The 14,871-nt window shown below is 37.8% G+C and overlaps 1 protein-coding gene and 1 long non-coding RNA gene across 3 annotated transcripts in view; one reads left to right on the top strand and one right to left on the bottom strand.

Moving 5' to 3' along the window:
• Positions 1-3,127: 3,127 nt before the first annotated feature.
• LOC111193172 (uncharacterized) lies at positions 3,128-12,045 on the bottom strand. Its single transcript, XR_002650303.2, has 3 exons — positions 11,960-12,045; positions 10,222-10,330; positions 3,128-3,813 (listed from the first exon to the last, which is right to left on the bottom strand). It is a non-coding gene; the product is annotated as an uncharacterized LOC111193172 (long non-coding RNA).
• Positions 11,286-14,871, top strand: part of mdga2a (MAM domain containing glycosylphosphatidylinositol anchor 2a) — a 224,100-nt gene continuing 220,514 nt past the window's right edge. Inside the window, exon 1 of one of the 2 annotated variants that reach the window (XM_049463507.1) lies at positions 11,286-12,787. In XM_049463507.1, coding sequence (XP_049319464.1) covers positions 12,715-12,787 — 73 coding nt within the window. In that variant the 5' untranslated portion in view covers positions 11,286-12,714. The remainder of the gene's footprint in view (positions 12,788-14,871) is intronic. The other variant, XM_022672621.2, reaches the window with a different exon arrangement.

Genomic DNA, 14,871 nt, shown 5'->3' on the forward strand with positions numbered 1-14,871 from the left:
TTTGACAAGAGCAGCTTTTTTTCCTGCGACCAATCGACCAATGGAATTTGGTCGACTAGTTATTTTTTTGGTCGACCAACGATTAATCGATTATTTGCCGTCAGCCCTATAAGTTAGCATATACCAGTTTAGTTCACCTTTCCTCAAATTTCTAGTTCCTCCATCTTGTGGCCATACACCAAAGTTTTTTTTTTTTTACAATCATGTGTAGCCAGTTGATCTTAATCTTGTTAAAAGTTTAAAAAGTTTTTCTCTTTCACATATCATTATATAGTAAAGTATCAAACATTATAAGCACCTCCTTTTTTGTATGCTCACAGACAGTCTTATCAGCTTCACTGAGCACATAGGAGCTCTGGGTCTGACAGTTCTTCCTGAACTTTGTACAAAAAAAAAAAAGGAAAGGTCACTTTTTTTTAAGCAAACTTTTTAAGAAGAGTTAAATGTGTACTCAGCAGTTTTTCACTGTGATCAAAGAACTGAGATCCTTCAAAGGAGCAGAGCACTCATCTTTCAGCTTTTTATTTTCAGTCTTTTATTGTCAGTGGTAATCAAGATCTTTTTTTTTATAACAGGTCTCTGGCAGCTCACTCCCTGCATATCAATTGTAGAACTTTTGGTTGTAGAGACAAAAAAAACAAAACAATGCTTAACTTTTTAGGTTATTCCTATATAGCCTTCTTTATGAAAACGTTAGAGAGCTCCTAGGATCTGGTCTGCAACAATCAAGAACAAATCAAACTAATATACAGTACCAATAAAAAGTCCTCTTCTCATTCAATGTTTTTTTTTTTTATTTGTTTCCAACATTGTAAATAAATACTTAAGTCATCCATATTATGGAGGAATACATACAGAATCATGTAGTAATATCAGGTAATTGCAGCAGTGAGGATGCGAGGTGGACGTAAATGCAGGTAACTTTCTTTTTTTACTAAAAACACAAACAATTAACCAAAACTAAACTCAAAACAAGATACATGAACAGACATGACTGCTAGAATAAACACAGAGTACACTACAAACAGAAAAACAAAGAAACAGCAACCTGGAACAAGACCAGACAACCTAACACTTAAAACAAAGGGCCTTAAATAGACATGGAGGGAATAGGAAACAGGAAACACCGAGGAACAGGTAATGAGGGGGCGGAGCAACAAATGAACACAGGTGGGAGTACTAAAAAGTGGCAGATCCATAGAGATACAAAAACAAAGAAGGGGAAAAACATGGAGTCTGACCAGGAACAGGACAATGCGACTTAAATCAGTTGAAACAAAATACTCTGATGAGAGCCAGTTTCATCATAATGCTTTTGATGTTCTTTGCGACTATGCTTGAGGCTACTTTGAAAGTTCTTGACATTTTTCGGATTGACCGGCCTTCATTTATTGAAGTATTTTTTTCTTAATTGGATAAAACCTCTTGGATGAGTTGTCCATGCCCTTTTGGAGTAATTTATGTTGGCTGGTCACTCCTGGGAAGGTTCAATAATGTTCTATGTTTTCTCCATTTGTGAATAATAGCTCTCACTGTGATTCTCTGGAGTCTCAAAGCCTAATAAATGACTTTTTCCAAACTAATAGATGTCCATTACTTTGTTTTCTCATCTGTTCTTGACTTTCTGAAAGTGATTTTTTTGTTCTACAGGTTTGCCAGTAATCAGGTCTGATTGTGGTTAGTAGTGAAATTGAAACACTTTTAATAAATATCGCCATTTAAAAAGTGCTTTTTATATTTACTCAGGTTAAATTTGTCTAATGTTAAAGTTTCATAATATGAAAAATGAAAGTATGACAAAAATGTAAAAAAAACAAAAGAAATCTGAAAGGAGAAAATACTTAAAAAAAAAAGAAAAAAGAATATGAAATAAGAATTTCAACATCATCCTAAACATACTGTTCCTCCAAACCCACAACAGACTGAAGACACACAAACAGGGTTTTGCCCTGCTCTTCATATATACATACGCCCTTTAATAAACCATTGCATGAATTAACGATGTATAGCTAAAAGTTAAGTTTATAGCTAAATTATTTATATGCTTGTCTGATTTCTGAACATTCATTTAATGAATGATAATCTTTAGATTGGGTCACTTGGGTGCGGACGTGCAGCAGCTATGAAAATTGCACTGAGATTAAGAGACTTCACAACTGATGTGCCTGAACTGAGAAGATTTTCAGAACTCATAAGCCTCGCAGAGCTGCACATTCCTCACGGTTTCTGCGCTTTTTCTTTCTTCAGTGATTATGTGGCTTGTTTTTATAGTTTATAATAATAAAATATGTAAAATCAACACTTTAAAACATATACATAAAACATATACAGTTCTGTAAAAGTGTTTGCCCCCTACATTTTTGCCAAGTCTCTTATTATTAAACGATGAACACTGACCTTAACTGAGGCAAGTGAGACCTGAAAAAAAACCCAAAAAACTCTAATTTCACCTTCAAACAAAAAATTAAGAGACCACTTCAGTTTCTGAATCAGTTTCCCTGATTTTGCTATTTATAGGTTTATGTTTGAGTAAAATGAACATTGTTGTTTTATTTTATAAACTACAGACAACATTTCTCCCAAATTCCAAATATTGTCATTTAGAGCATTTATTTGCAGAAAATGAGAAATGGCTGAGGGTGGCACGGCAAGACGGCCTGGGATCAATTCCCAGCTGGGGTGACCAGGGTCTGCACGTTTTCCCTGTGTCTGCGTGGGATTCCGCCAGGTGCTCTGGTTTCCTCCCACAGTCCAAAGACTGGCAGACTGTTCAGGCTGATTGGATGCTGGATAAAATTGCCCCTAGGTGTGAGTGAATGTGTCTTAGTGTCTGTCTTTGTCTGTCTGCCCTGCGATGGATTGGCAGCCTGTCCAGGGTGTATCCTGCCTTCCACCTGATGCCGGCTGGGATAGGCTCCAGCCTCCCTGTGACCCTCAACGGATAAAGCGGTTGACGATTAGTGAGTGAGAAATGGCTGAAATAATTAAAAAGGTGCACAGCTTTCAGACCTTAAATCATATAAAGAAAACAAGTTCATATTTATAAAGCTTTAAGAGTTCAGAAATCAATATTTAGTGGAATAACCCTGGTTTTTAATCACAGTTTTCATCATACATCTTTGCATCATGTTCTCCTCCACCAGTCTTACACACTGCTTTTGGATAACTTTATGCTGCTTTACTCCTGGTGCAAACATTCAAGCAGTTCAGTTTGGTTTGATGGCTTGTGATCATTGATCTTTCTCTTGATTATTTTCTAAAAGTTTTCAATCTCTTTTTTTTTTCCAGAGCTGTATGTTTGCCACTCACAAATATGTAATATGGGATTATTGTCCTCAATAAATAAATGTAATTTTTTTTAAATTTACTAATAGGAAATTTGCTGATGTTTTAGGTCCTATTTATGCACAAACGTTTATGCACCACTGTATGTATACCTTAAAAAGTGGGTATAGACTATTTTAAATGATATCACGCTCTTTTTGACTATCATGACTGCATTGTATAGACGCATTCTCTACATACCGGAACCCGAAAGATAATTCATACTCGTGAGAGAAGAGAGACTTTGCTCTTAATGCTGAGGTCCAATGTGATAAATAATTGATTGCTGGAGCTGCTGAGGAGCTGTGTGATGTCTTGATTCGGCTGCTCTGGGTGCTGCATTTCTGCAGTAATGAGTTGCTGACTCTCTGTTGTTGAGCCTCACCACCTCCGCCCTCGAATCTCCAGAGATTCCTCCATTCAAGGCTTCTTCTGCTGATATGTGGTTTCTACCACAGAAACCGAAGCCGGTGGAGTAGAAGAGTTCAGCTATAAAGAAATATAACAAATGTGAAGAAATGCACTGAAAACGCAGTAAACAACCGCAGCATACGTTAATGTGTGCTGTCTGTTGTCGGCTGCTGTTTCCCTAGGTGCTATGATTGGCAGGCTTCTACAGACCTGCGTCAAACTTCTCCTAAACATTGTCTGTTCATGTGCTAGACAGAGGAAACCGCAAAAATGTAGGAATTTAGGGTACCACTTTAAAATAAGACTACCTTTATAAAGGGTTTATAAATGGTTTACAATTCGTTTATTAATGGTTACTAATTAGGTTGTTTATGCCTTATAAATCATTAATAATCAGTTATAACACATATAGAAAGGGCAACAATGACCTGTTGTGTGCCAAATAGTGAACCCACAGCCGTCTATACTGTCTATGCCCTTTCTACGTATGTGTTATAACTGATTATTAATTATTTTTCAGGCATTTACAATCTAACTAGTAACCATTAATAAACTAATTGTAAACCATTTAAAACCCCTTTATAAAGGTAGTCTTATTTTAAAGTGGTACCGAATTTAGTGTGTAAAATGACAATATAATTCCATATAATCATTCGTTAAAGCAGGTCATTCCAACAAAAATCCACTGATTTCATAACCTGAAGTAAGAATAGACAATAATTTTGTATTAATATTTATTGTTATTGAGTGTTTACTCTTTAGACATGGTTTTGTAAACTTTCGCAGCCTGTTGAGCATCAACAACTCTTTTTTTGAGGTCCTCAGAAATCTCCTTTGTTTCTGATACATTCATGATACATTTCTATAAACATGTTGTAAGGAGTTGACTTTGATAGATCCCTGTTCTTTAAATAAAACAGGCTCCACCCATTTACACCTGATTGTAATTGTCCCATTGATTTAAAAAACACCCAACTCTAATTTGACCTTTATTTAACCAAACTAACTGCTAATCCTAGAGGGGTCCATGCCCTTTTTTATATAGGTTTATGTTTTAATTAAATAAACATTGTTGTTTTATTCTATGAACTACAGACAACATTTCTCCCAAATTTCAAATAAAAATATTGTAATTTAGAGCATTTATTTGCAGAAAATGAGAAATGGCTGAAGTAACAAAAAAGATGCAGAACTTTCAAACCTTAAATAATGCAAAGAAAACAAGTTCATATTCATAAAGTTTTTTTAAGAGTTCAGAAATCAATATTTGGTGGAAAATCTCATTTTGGCATGTTCTGCTCCACCAGTTTTACACACTGCTTTTGGATAACTTTATGCCTTTACTCCTGGTGTTCAAATCAAGCAGTTCAGTTTGGTGGTTTGATGGTTTGTGTTCATTCATCTTCCTCTTGATTATATTCCAGAGGTTTTCAATTTGGTAAAATCAAAGAAACCTTGAAACTTTTTTTCAGGGGCTGTACATCTCCTCTCTCTCAAAAGGGCAAAGGCTGTAAAGCTTCATCATTTTGTGTCAAACCAGTGAAAATCTTATGACAACCATATGTCAGAAGAAGCGGCTTTGTTAGTAAAAATGAGAAGAATGTTAAGAGCTGGAAAAGAAGCTTAGTAAAACAGGAAGATATCATTCCAATTCTGACAGTTCAGAGAGGCAAAGATCATTCAAGGGACATGAAGACAAAGTAAAGGGTAGGTATAATAAAGTTCACTTTGCCATCGCGCCCCAAAAAGGTGTTAAAAATTGGGGTGCAGGGGCAAAACAGTGGAACAATATTGACCCTGGCCAATCCTTCTGCACTGTGCCCATCCAGCTTAATTAGAGACATGGCAAAGTCAACGTAGCTGAGCGAAATATCAATGCTGGGCACGAGGCTCCAGTTTATGGACTGAGGGCACGGAGGATCCGTGTGGAGCAGACAAATCAATGATATTCGCTTTCCCCCTGAATACTCATGAGTGGCTATGTTAATGGGGCTGATCTGATATGTGGGAAAGTGGAAATGGTGGGCGAAGTGAAAGGGCCAATCAAAAAGTCCTCTAAACCTTCCTTGGCCAATAGAGATGACACTATGTCTGGCTCAGATTCAGCTGAAAGGAGAAGGTAATAGAAAAGATAAACTGAGGAAGGCAGCCAAGCATGGAGTGAAAAAAAAAGAGCCGTCCATCATATTACAGGTGAAATAAGGGTCAGGGACCATCAAAACTTTGGAGCCTAGAGGATTGGTGCACTTGAGTGAGAGAGAAACATACTGCGGGGTACTTTGGATGGAGCATGTGCTGTAAAAGAGGCTGGGGAGGAGGTGGGATGAAGACATGGCAACAGGGTATATAGAGGGTTATATATAGTAGGGCTTGGCTCTTTACCTTAAAGTGTCAAAATTGTGCCAAATAGGAGGTTTTAATGCAAAGAAATGGGGGGAAATTAGGCCCAAAATTGGATACAGCCTTTGGATACTACAGTTCTTGTTGTTATTATATTTTCCCATCATTATTTGTACACTGCCTGGCCAAAAAAAAGGCACACACTTTTTAAATTTGCTTGAACCCCCTTTAGCTTTAATTGCGTTACGCATTCTCTGTAGCATTGTTTCAATAAGCTTTTGCAATGTCACAAGAGCCAGTGTTAGATTAATTTATTAATTTTTCCCCAAGCTCTTGCAGCAGCATTGATGATGGTAGAGTCTGACCACTGCACAAAGTCTCTCTTCTCCATCCAGCACATCCCAAAGATTCTCAATGAGGTTAAGATCTGGACTCTGTGGTGAACTCTCTCTCAATCCATGTGTGAAAATTATGGTAATCTCATGCTCCCTGAACCCTGAACTCTTTCACAATTCCAGCCCCATTAATCCTGACATTGTCTTATCTTGGAATATGAAGAAAAAATCCATTGATGGAATAACCTGGTCTATATTCAGTATATTCAGGTAGTCAGCTGACCTCATTCTTTCAGCACATACTGTTGCTGAACCTAAACCTGCAGACCAACTGCAGCATCAACCAACCAACCCCACATCATTTACTTACTTAAATCCAGGTGGAGACTTTTTTTTTGTCCAGTCAGTTTAAAACGAATCAGTCTAGCTAATATTTTACACAGTGCACATATATTATTTAGTATTTTTTAAGTGTTTTAAGACTCTATAACACAAATAGGCCACAGGACTTTTATGTATTCATATCCACCTCAGAAACTAGAAACTCAGGCTGATTTAAAAAGCGCAACAATCTCCCGCAATGCACTTGTAACGTCTGTAGGTCACTACATTAACCAAATGCATGGAGAATCTCTTGTTACTAAGCAACAGAAAGATGAGCATTAACTAAGGTTAATGTGGCATCGGAGTAAAAAAAAAAAAAAAACATATCAACATTAATTATTCAACATTTACACATATCAAACTCGATTCTCTGAAAGAAAAAAAACAGCCCTAAAATAAACCCTATAGACCCAAGTAAAGACAATGGCATGTTCCATAGGTACAGATAGATACATAGTGAAGATGCAGTTAGCGTTGCTGTGCAGACTTAAATCAAGCCAAGTCAAGTGAAGTTTTAAGTTTTATTGTCAGTACTGCATATGTGCTGGGCATACAGAGAATTAAAATTGTGTTACTCTCCTTCCCAAAGTTTTACCAAAAAAACTAAACAAACAAACAAAAAAACAAAAAATATAAAGTAATAGTTGACTGACGTACAACCTAAATAAAATGCTAAATACTATAAGTGTTACGCTGGGGTGTGAAGGAGGAGGAGGACGTAAGTGCAAAGATAATTATTTATTAAATAAACAAAACAAACACAGAAACGAAAACGGAATATATAAACTAAGGCTAAGCCTAAGGTAAAGACTGGGATACAAACACTAAGATACAAGGCTGGGATACTGAGGCTAAACACTATAAACAGGAAACACGGTTAGATTTACAGACTAGAAAACACAAAAGACTCGACACAGCACGTACAAACAGAGGGGCTTATATACAGGAGGAACACCTGGGCAGGGCTGATGATGGGGCAGGGCTACAGATAAGACACAGGTGAGAACACTGATGGTTAGGGCAGGGCTAAGACGGTGACAGATACACAACAGAAACACGTGGCTGTGAACACATGACAGGAAAACAGAGGGGAGGAGCACTAGGGAACAAACGAGGGAGAAAACAGAAGACAGACAAAGGCTAGGGTGTAACAATAAGAATGAAATAGACACTAAACAACGTATAGATATGGACATACGTGAGACAAGAGACACAAAAAAAACTGAGAAAAAAGGCAAAATTGATATTCAATTGAATTTCACGCAAAATCCAAAAATGGCAGGGACACAATTATTGACACCCTAAAATAACTGAAATCAATCCCTTCCTATAACCAACAACAAGCTTCTTAAAACTCCAATAACTATAATTCTAGACCCATTTTAAAGGGCTGCCTTCTCCAAATAGCAATTATAAAATCTCCTCATGGGTGTTCAATGAGATTTAGATCCGGACTCACTGTTGGCCAATTCAGAAATCTCCAGAACTTTTTTTTCAATGCAATGTAAAGATTAAGTATATTTCTCTCCTTTTTATCTGGTTTATAGTGTGATTTTTTTATATGTCCCATGTTATATGACCTGTTACCTGCCACAAATGAGTTTAAATGAACAATTATGTGAAATTTGTTTTTTTTTGTGTTGTTACAATAAATACAAAATAAATAAACATGTATTAGAAAACATGTGTAATTGCAATAATCTTCTCAGAGACATTCAAGTGAAATTCACAAGAAAATCAGGGGTGCCAACACTTCTAGCCATAGAGTAACTGTAAATACTGCATGCAGCAAATTAAGATATCATGATTGGCCGTGATGTGTCACATGGGAATCATGCTTAGCTTGTATGCTCCTTTAAGTAACCTTGTCATAAGATGGGATAAGATAGAGATACACCATCCACATACAGTAACTAACTGTGACCAACCTGGATTAAAAAATAGATATTAAAAATGCCTAAAATCAATACAGGAAGTTAGCTAGTCTGTTTCCTGCTGAGTGTTTCATACTCTGTAAAGTATACCATCACCATCCTGATGAAACCTGATCCTGATCCTACATTCCCCTCCCTCCCTAAAAATTATTTACATATCTCTTCTTTACTAACCTGCATGTGAGACCAGTTGTTTAGAACAGAGAGAGGGACTCTTCTTCCCTTATTTCCAGAAGGTGGCACTGTATGTACACATCTGCATTTGCTCGATGCAGATAAAAGTCTTTGATTAAAATCAAGGCTGCCTGTAAGCACAGTTTACATTTACATTCATATGGAAATAGTGTAGCTTACACCTGTGGTGTTGGGCTATTCAGACTGGCCTTATCAGACAATATATATATATATATATATATATATATATATATATATATATATATATATATATATATATGCTATATATGTAGTCTACATGAGCAATCTGGTATTCTTTACAGAACATTTGTATCAGCCTAGTCAAGAAGAGTATTTGTATAGTACTAATCTGTTGCTTATTGGCTTAGACACACCTGAAACTATTCAGTACCATTGATATTTTGGTGACTTATGATGTGTGGATGTACAGCTCTGGGAAAAAAAAGAGAGACAACTTAAAATGATGAGTTTCTTTGATTTTACAAAATTAAAAAACTCTGAAATATAATCAAGAGAAACGTGGATGATCACAAGCCATCAAACTAAACTGAACTGCTTGAATTTTTGCACCAGGAGTAAAGCAGCATAAAGTTATCCAAAAGCAGTGTGTACGACTGGTGGAGGAGAACATGCCAAGATGCATTAAAAATGAGAACAAAACCAGGTTATTCCCCCAAAATATTGATTTCTAAACTCTTAAAACGTTATGAATATGAACTTGCTTTCTTTGCATTATTTGAGGTCTGAAAGCTCTGCATCTTTTTTTTTATTATTTCAGTAATTTCTCATTTTCTGCAAATAAATTCTCTAAATGACTATATTTCTATTTAAAATATTTGGGAGAAATGTTGTCCGTAGTTTATAGAATAAACTGATTCAGAAACTTAAGTGGTCTCTTATTTTTTTTTCAGAGCTGTATGTCAGCACTGGTTAACAACAAAATACATAGTCATAGAAGTTTTGCCTTAAATATTTATACAAGTCCAATATCCTGCAGAATAGCCTAGGCTATCCATGATAATGAACTCCCAAGAGGCCCTAAAAGAAGAAGAAGAGAGGAAGGCAAAAGATGGATAGCAGCTCACTGGCTAAAAGACAGAGTAAAAAGGTAATTGCACAGCCTCGGTTTCTGCAGCGAGTGAAATGGCTCTAGTTTTAACCAGTACTGCGCGTTTGAAACCCCTGCAGCCTCCATAGACGAAGTGCCTTCAATGTATAATGAAGCACATTTGCGCGTTTCTCCCTGTGCAAGTGCTCCTCATACTAATGAGAGATGAGCGTGTTGGTTTGCATCCCACCTGTGTTCGGGCAAACTCCGCCCCCGTGCAATATGATTGGTTGTTGGCGTCCATCCTTTACAGGTTGCCCCGCCCAGTGGTACCCCTCCTGTCTTCTGTCCTCTCATCCCTGTGGGCAGCGTTACTGTTACCCCAGCGTTACATAACCTACATACATCCACAGCATAGCGTTACAGCACTGACTGCATACTCCAGTGAGTCAAGCTCGTGCTGCATATACTGCAATAGCATATATGGTGCCATTTGCTTGTTATAATTCTTCCAAATTAAACTTATTTTTTTTTCATCTTTTTTTAACTCTGAATCTAATAACACATATATATTTACTTATTCAAAACATGTACTGTTCGATCCCAGACCGTTTTACTTATTTTTTACAAGGTTTCTAAGCTGAAGATGTTTTTTTAGTCTTTTACCAAAACTCATGTAAGATTTAAAAAGCATGCTTCAAAGCAAGTCCACTAATTCAATTAATTTCTCTCAAGAAAGTGTTTACTTTAAAGAAATGGTTGACTGCATGTACAAATAATTAATATTTCTGACCAAAAAAATCAGTATATATGTATATTTCTAAAAAATGCAAAGCCATGCTTATCTTTTCAAGAAAAGCCAAACCTGAAGTGGTTTACACTAACTATTATTCACATTAATAAATCATTAAACCATTGGACAATACTGGAACTCATTCTTTTTACTGGAACTCATTCCTGTTACCAGCACTCAGTCCTGTTACTGGCACCCACTCCTGTTACTGGCACTCACTCCTGTAACTTTTTATGTTAAAATAAACAAATAACATTTAAGAATTAATTTAGATAACAGGACAGGCCATTGAGATTGACCTTCTCAGTCAAAGATACAATAAGATCAAATATACAGAAAAACAAATGAGGTTTATTTGAATACATTAGGTTAATTTTGGTCTTCCCATGGCCTTTAGAAGAGGAATGAGCGATAACCAGGGGAAACAATTAAAATGTGTATTTTAACTTAAATATTATGGATTTATTATGATTTATTATAGAATATTTTTAAAGCATAGATGGGATTTGGAATTAGACCACATTGCAAAAAAAAAATCATATTGAAAGGATTTTAATAATTATATTTCTTGGTAAAATTTATGTAGAGTGTGAGCAGGTAATAAATGCAATTTTTTCTGTGTTCTAAGTAGTTTTTTTTTTTTTTACATTTTTTTTAATAACATATCTTACTTTTGCAATTAGGTCAGTGTACAAGACATTATGCTCAGTAATAAAATGTATTTTAAAGTTATTTTGTGTGCATATTTATACATGTAATTTCCTGGGGACAGAAATTACATGTATATACTATAGACTGACTAGCTAGTAGTATATAGAGGGGAATAGGTAACGCCCACGTGATTGGTGAGCTTGGTGAGTGTGTCAACTTGCAGCCAATCGCTGGCGGAGCAGGGGGCGTGGCCTTCCGCCGAAAAACAGGTGGAAATCAAAACAGCGCTTTGACGTAGCCAGCCAGCTGGTATTATGGCGCAGCGGCGTGCGCGCAGCTCTCCTTACCCAGGCGAAACCATCCATCCATCCGTCCGCTCATCCATTCATCCTCCCTTCTGAAATCCGCTCTCTTTCTCTCTTTCACACACACATTATCTCTCTCTCTCTCTCTCTTTTACACAGAATGCAAAAATACTAAATACTATTTTTTTTTCTTTTTAGCTAAGCTATAGCTATATATATTTATATATGAGATTCATTACCCGCTGCTCCAGAAGCAGCAGCAGCAGCAGCTCAGCTCTCCCAGCCGGGCTTCTTCAGCGGGCGTGAGCTCTCTATCCACACGGCTTTGGGCTCGTACGGAGCGGACGCGTCCTCAGCATCCATCCGCCGCCGGGGAGAAGAGGCTATGAGCCGGGGCCGCTGCACGGCGTGGGGATTTAAACAGCAGCTGAGGGAGGGAGTGCTGGAGAGAGAGGCGAGCTGAAAAGGAAAAGGGAGGCGGGCTGCCGCCTCGCTCGCTGTGTGTCTGTGTGTGTGTGTGTCTGTGTAAAGTGTGTGTGTGTGAGAGAGGGAGTGTGTGTTTGTGCCTTTTTTCGCCGGTGCTGTAACGTTAGGCTTGTTAGCTCCAACAGCAGCCTGGAAAAGGAGCCTCTCAGAGCTGAGCTGAGCTTTTTAAGCAGCTACGTTTTGTGTTTTATCGTAAAAAACGATGGCTATTCAGACTGAGAAAACCACGGAGGAGAAAGGCGTTGTTTTCGGCTGACTGTCTGACCTGCTGCCTATGGTCCTTCACCATCATTAAATCCTCTGGAAGGGTGAAACCTATATAATGTATGCGCTCCGATTAAAATGACTCTTAAAACGCCGTTTTTCTGGATGCGTTTTGAGATTTTTCAGATGTTCTCCGTCATCGCGAATCTGTGGCCAAACACCGCGAGACGCACCGACCGCGAGCCCGCTGCTTCCCACAGCGGCCACCGCCACCACAGCTGGACATGTTGATACCAACCTAAAAATGGATATAGTTTTTGCTCTTCTCTGGCTGCTGGCTGCGTTTCTCAAGGGCATTCTTTGCCAGGGAGTATACGGTAAGAACAAGCGCGTGCGTGCGCGTGAATGAGTGAATGAGTGTTTGCGTTGTGTGTTTGCGTTGTATGACCTTGTAAAAAAATAAATATACTGTAGAGCTGTATTATACATATACATATGGTCTTCCCATGCCTATACATGCCTGGTTAACCAGCTTACAGCATCCATGCTTAGTGTCACTGATGCCCAGAATGCCTCGCAGGTGTTTGGAGGTAGCTGTGCCTTCGTTTTGATGGTATAAATGGCTGTAAATGATGTTTTTTAGCTATATGTAGCTGCCTAATGGTCCTGTGTGTTGGATTAGAGTAGCAGCCAGCAGCAGCCCAGGCAGCACAATTCATATTCAGAGCTTGTGCATGTTTAGCTAGCACCTGTGTGTGTGTGTGTGTGTGTGTGTGTGAGAGAGAGAGAGAGAGAGAGAGAGAGAGGCAAAATCTCTATAGCTAGTATCTATATAAGCTGGGCTGTGTACAGTGGGCATACATCACCACTACAGACATTTAACTAACCTACTTAGTTACCTTACTACTATCTTAACACCTTTGTGATGATGATGATAATAATGCTACAAAATGTGCATAACTATCCTACCTGTTCACAGAACATGTAATGGCCATGCACAGCCAGATAGCCAACTAACAAGCTGTGTGCGTGTGTCTGTGGAAATGAATAAAAAAATTAAAATGCAACAGTGTTGGACACAGAGGAAATAGCTTGAATCCCTACGGTGAGGAAAAAAGGGGTTTAACTCTGCAGCAGGAATGCCAAAGGTACTCTTGAATTAAAAAATGAATTATCATCAATATGGCCATCAATGACAACCAGAACCACGCTTTCATATTTCATTTCCTCAACAAAGCATTGTTTTTTTTGGCATATATTTCAGAATTTCCACGGTTAGACAGCAGTTTACAGCTGCTGGAATGAATCCTCAGGCTGCTCAGGAGGAGATAGCAGCCATGGCCGCACAATTATGCATGGGATACCTATGCTTGCTGACGTTATGTGGATTTTTACAAAGGCAGATTTGCTGTTATTTAATGGAAGACTCTATGGATTAGCGAGGAAGAGAATACACATAAATCCGTACACATGACCTTAGTTCCCTTTCAGCAGAGGGTTTAGCAGCAGGCAGAGCGGAGAGCTCGTGGATTTTCTGTTTAAATTCTTTCCTTCTTTGGGATGTTAGCTATAGCTTGCCTGTCAGAATCATACGAATAGGAGTATAATGCTCTGAGCTTAGTAAGCTTTATTTATATCCAGCCTGGAGGAATTCCATTGACTTTTAAAAACATTATTCAGACTTAAACTTTAAGTTAAAGCGGCAGTGCTCACTTGTTGTGAAATCAGTGGTAAATCTGAGTGGGGAGGGGAGAATATGTTCTAATAAATTGCATCTCTTTAATGCCTAAATGCGATATACTACTAACTAGTTTTACACTACACTGCCTGGCCAAAAAAGTTGACACCAAAAAAAAGGTCACACGCTCTAATATTTAGTTGGAGCGCCTTTATCTTTGATTGCAGCACAGTGCATCAAATGTCACAAGATTTATTTCAATTCAGTGTTGCACTAATTTTTCACCAAGATCTTGCAGCAGCATTGATGATGGTTGAGTCTGACCACTGCACAAAGCCTCTCTTCTCCATCCAGCACATCCCAAAGATTCTCAATGAGGTTAAGCTCTGGACTCTATGGTGAACAGGAATATGCCTGTGTCATCAGGGAAGAAAAAATCCATTGATGGATTAACCTGGTCTATATTCAGTATATTCAGGTTTATTTACACATTACAAAATCTAAATGGATTGCACCATACAAACTAGTATATACATAGGAGTTTGTAGCTAATAATAAATACTATTATCTAACAATTCAACGAGAAACGGAAAGGGAGGAGCTACTCTTGTCTATAACAATATTAGATGTAGCCATGGTTCATCACTTCCTATCTATGAATGAACTACATCTATAAACTATAAATGAATGAAGCTACACTCTTCATTTACAGTGCTTTTCCTGGCATTGGTTCTAAATTGGCACAACCATTTGTTTATAGGAGTGTCACATCATTGACCTCAC

This window comes from Astyanax mexicanus, chromosome 14 (genome assembly GCF_023375975.1).
Source record: "Astyanax mexicanus isolate ESR-SI-001 chromosome 14, AstMex3_surface, whole genome shotgun sequence".
NCBI lineage: Eukaryota > Metazoa > Chordata > Actinopteri > Characiformes > Acestrorhamphidae > Astyanax > Astyanax mexicanus.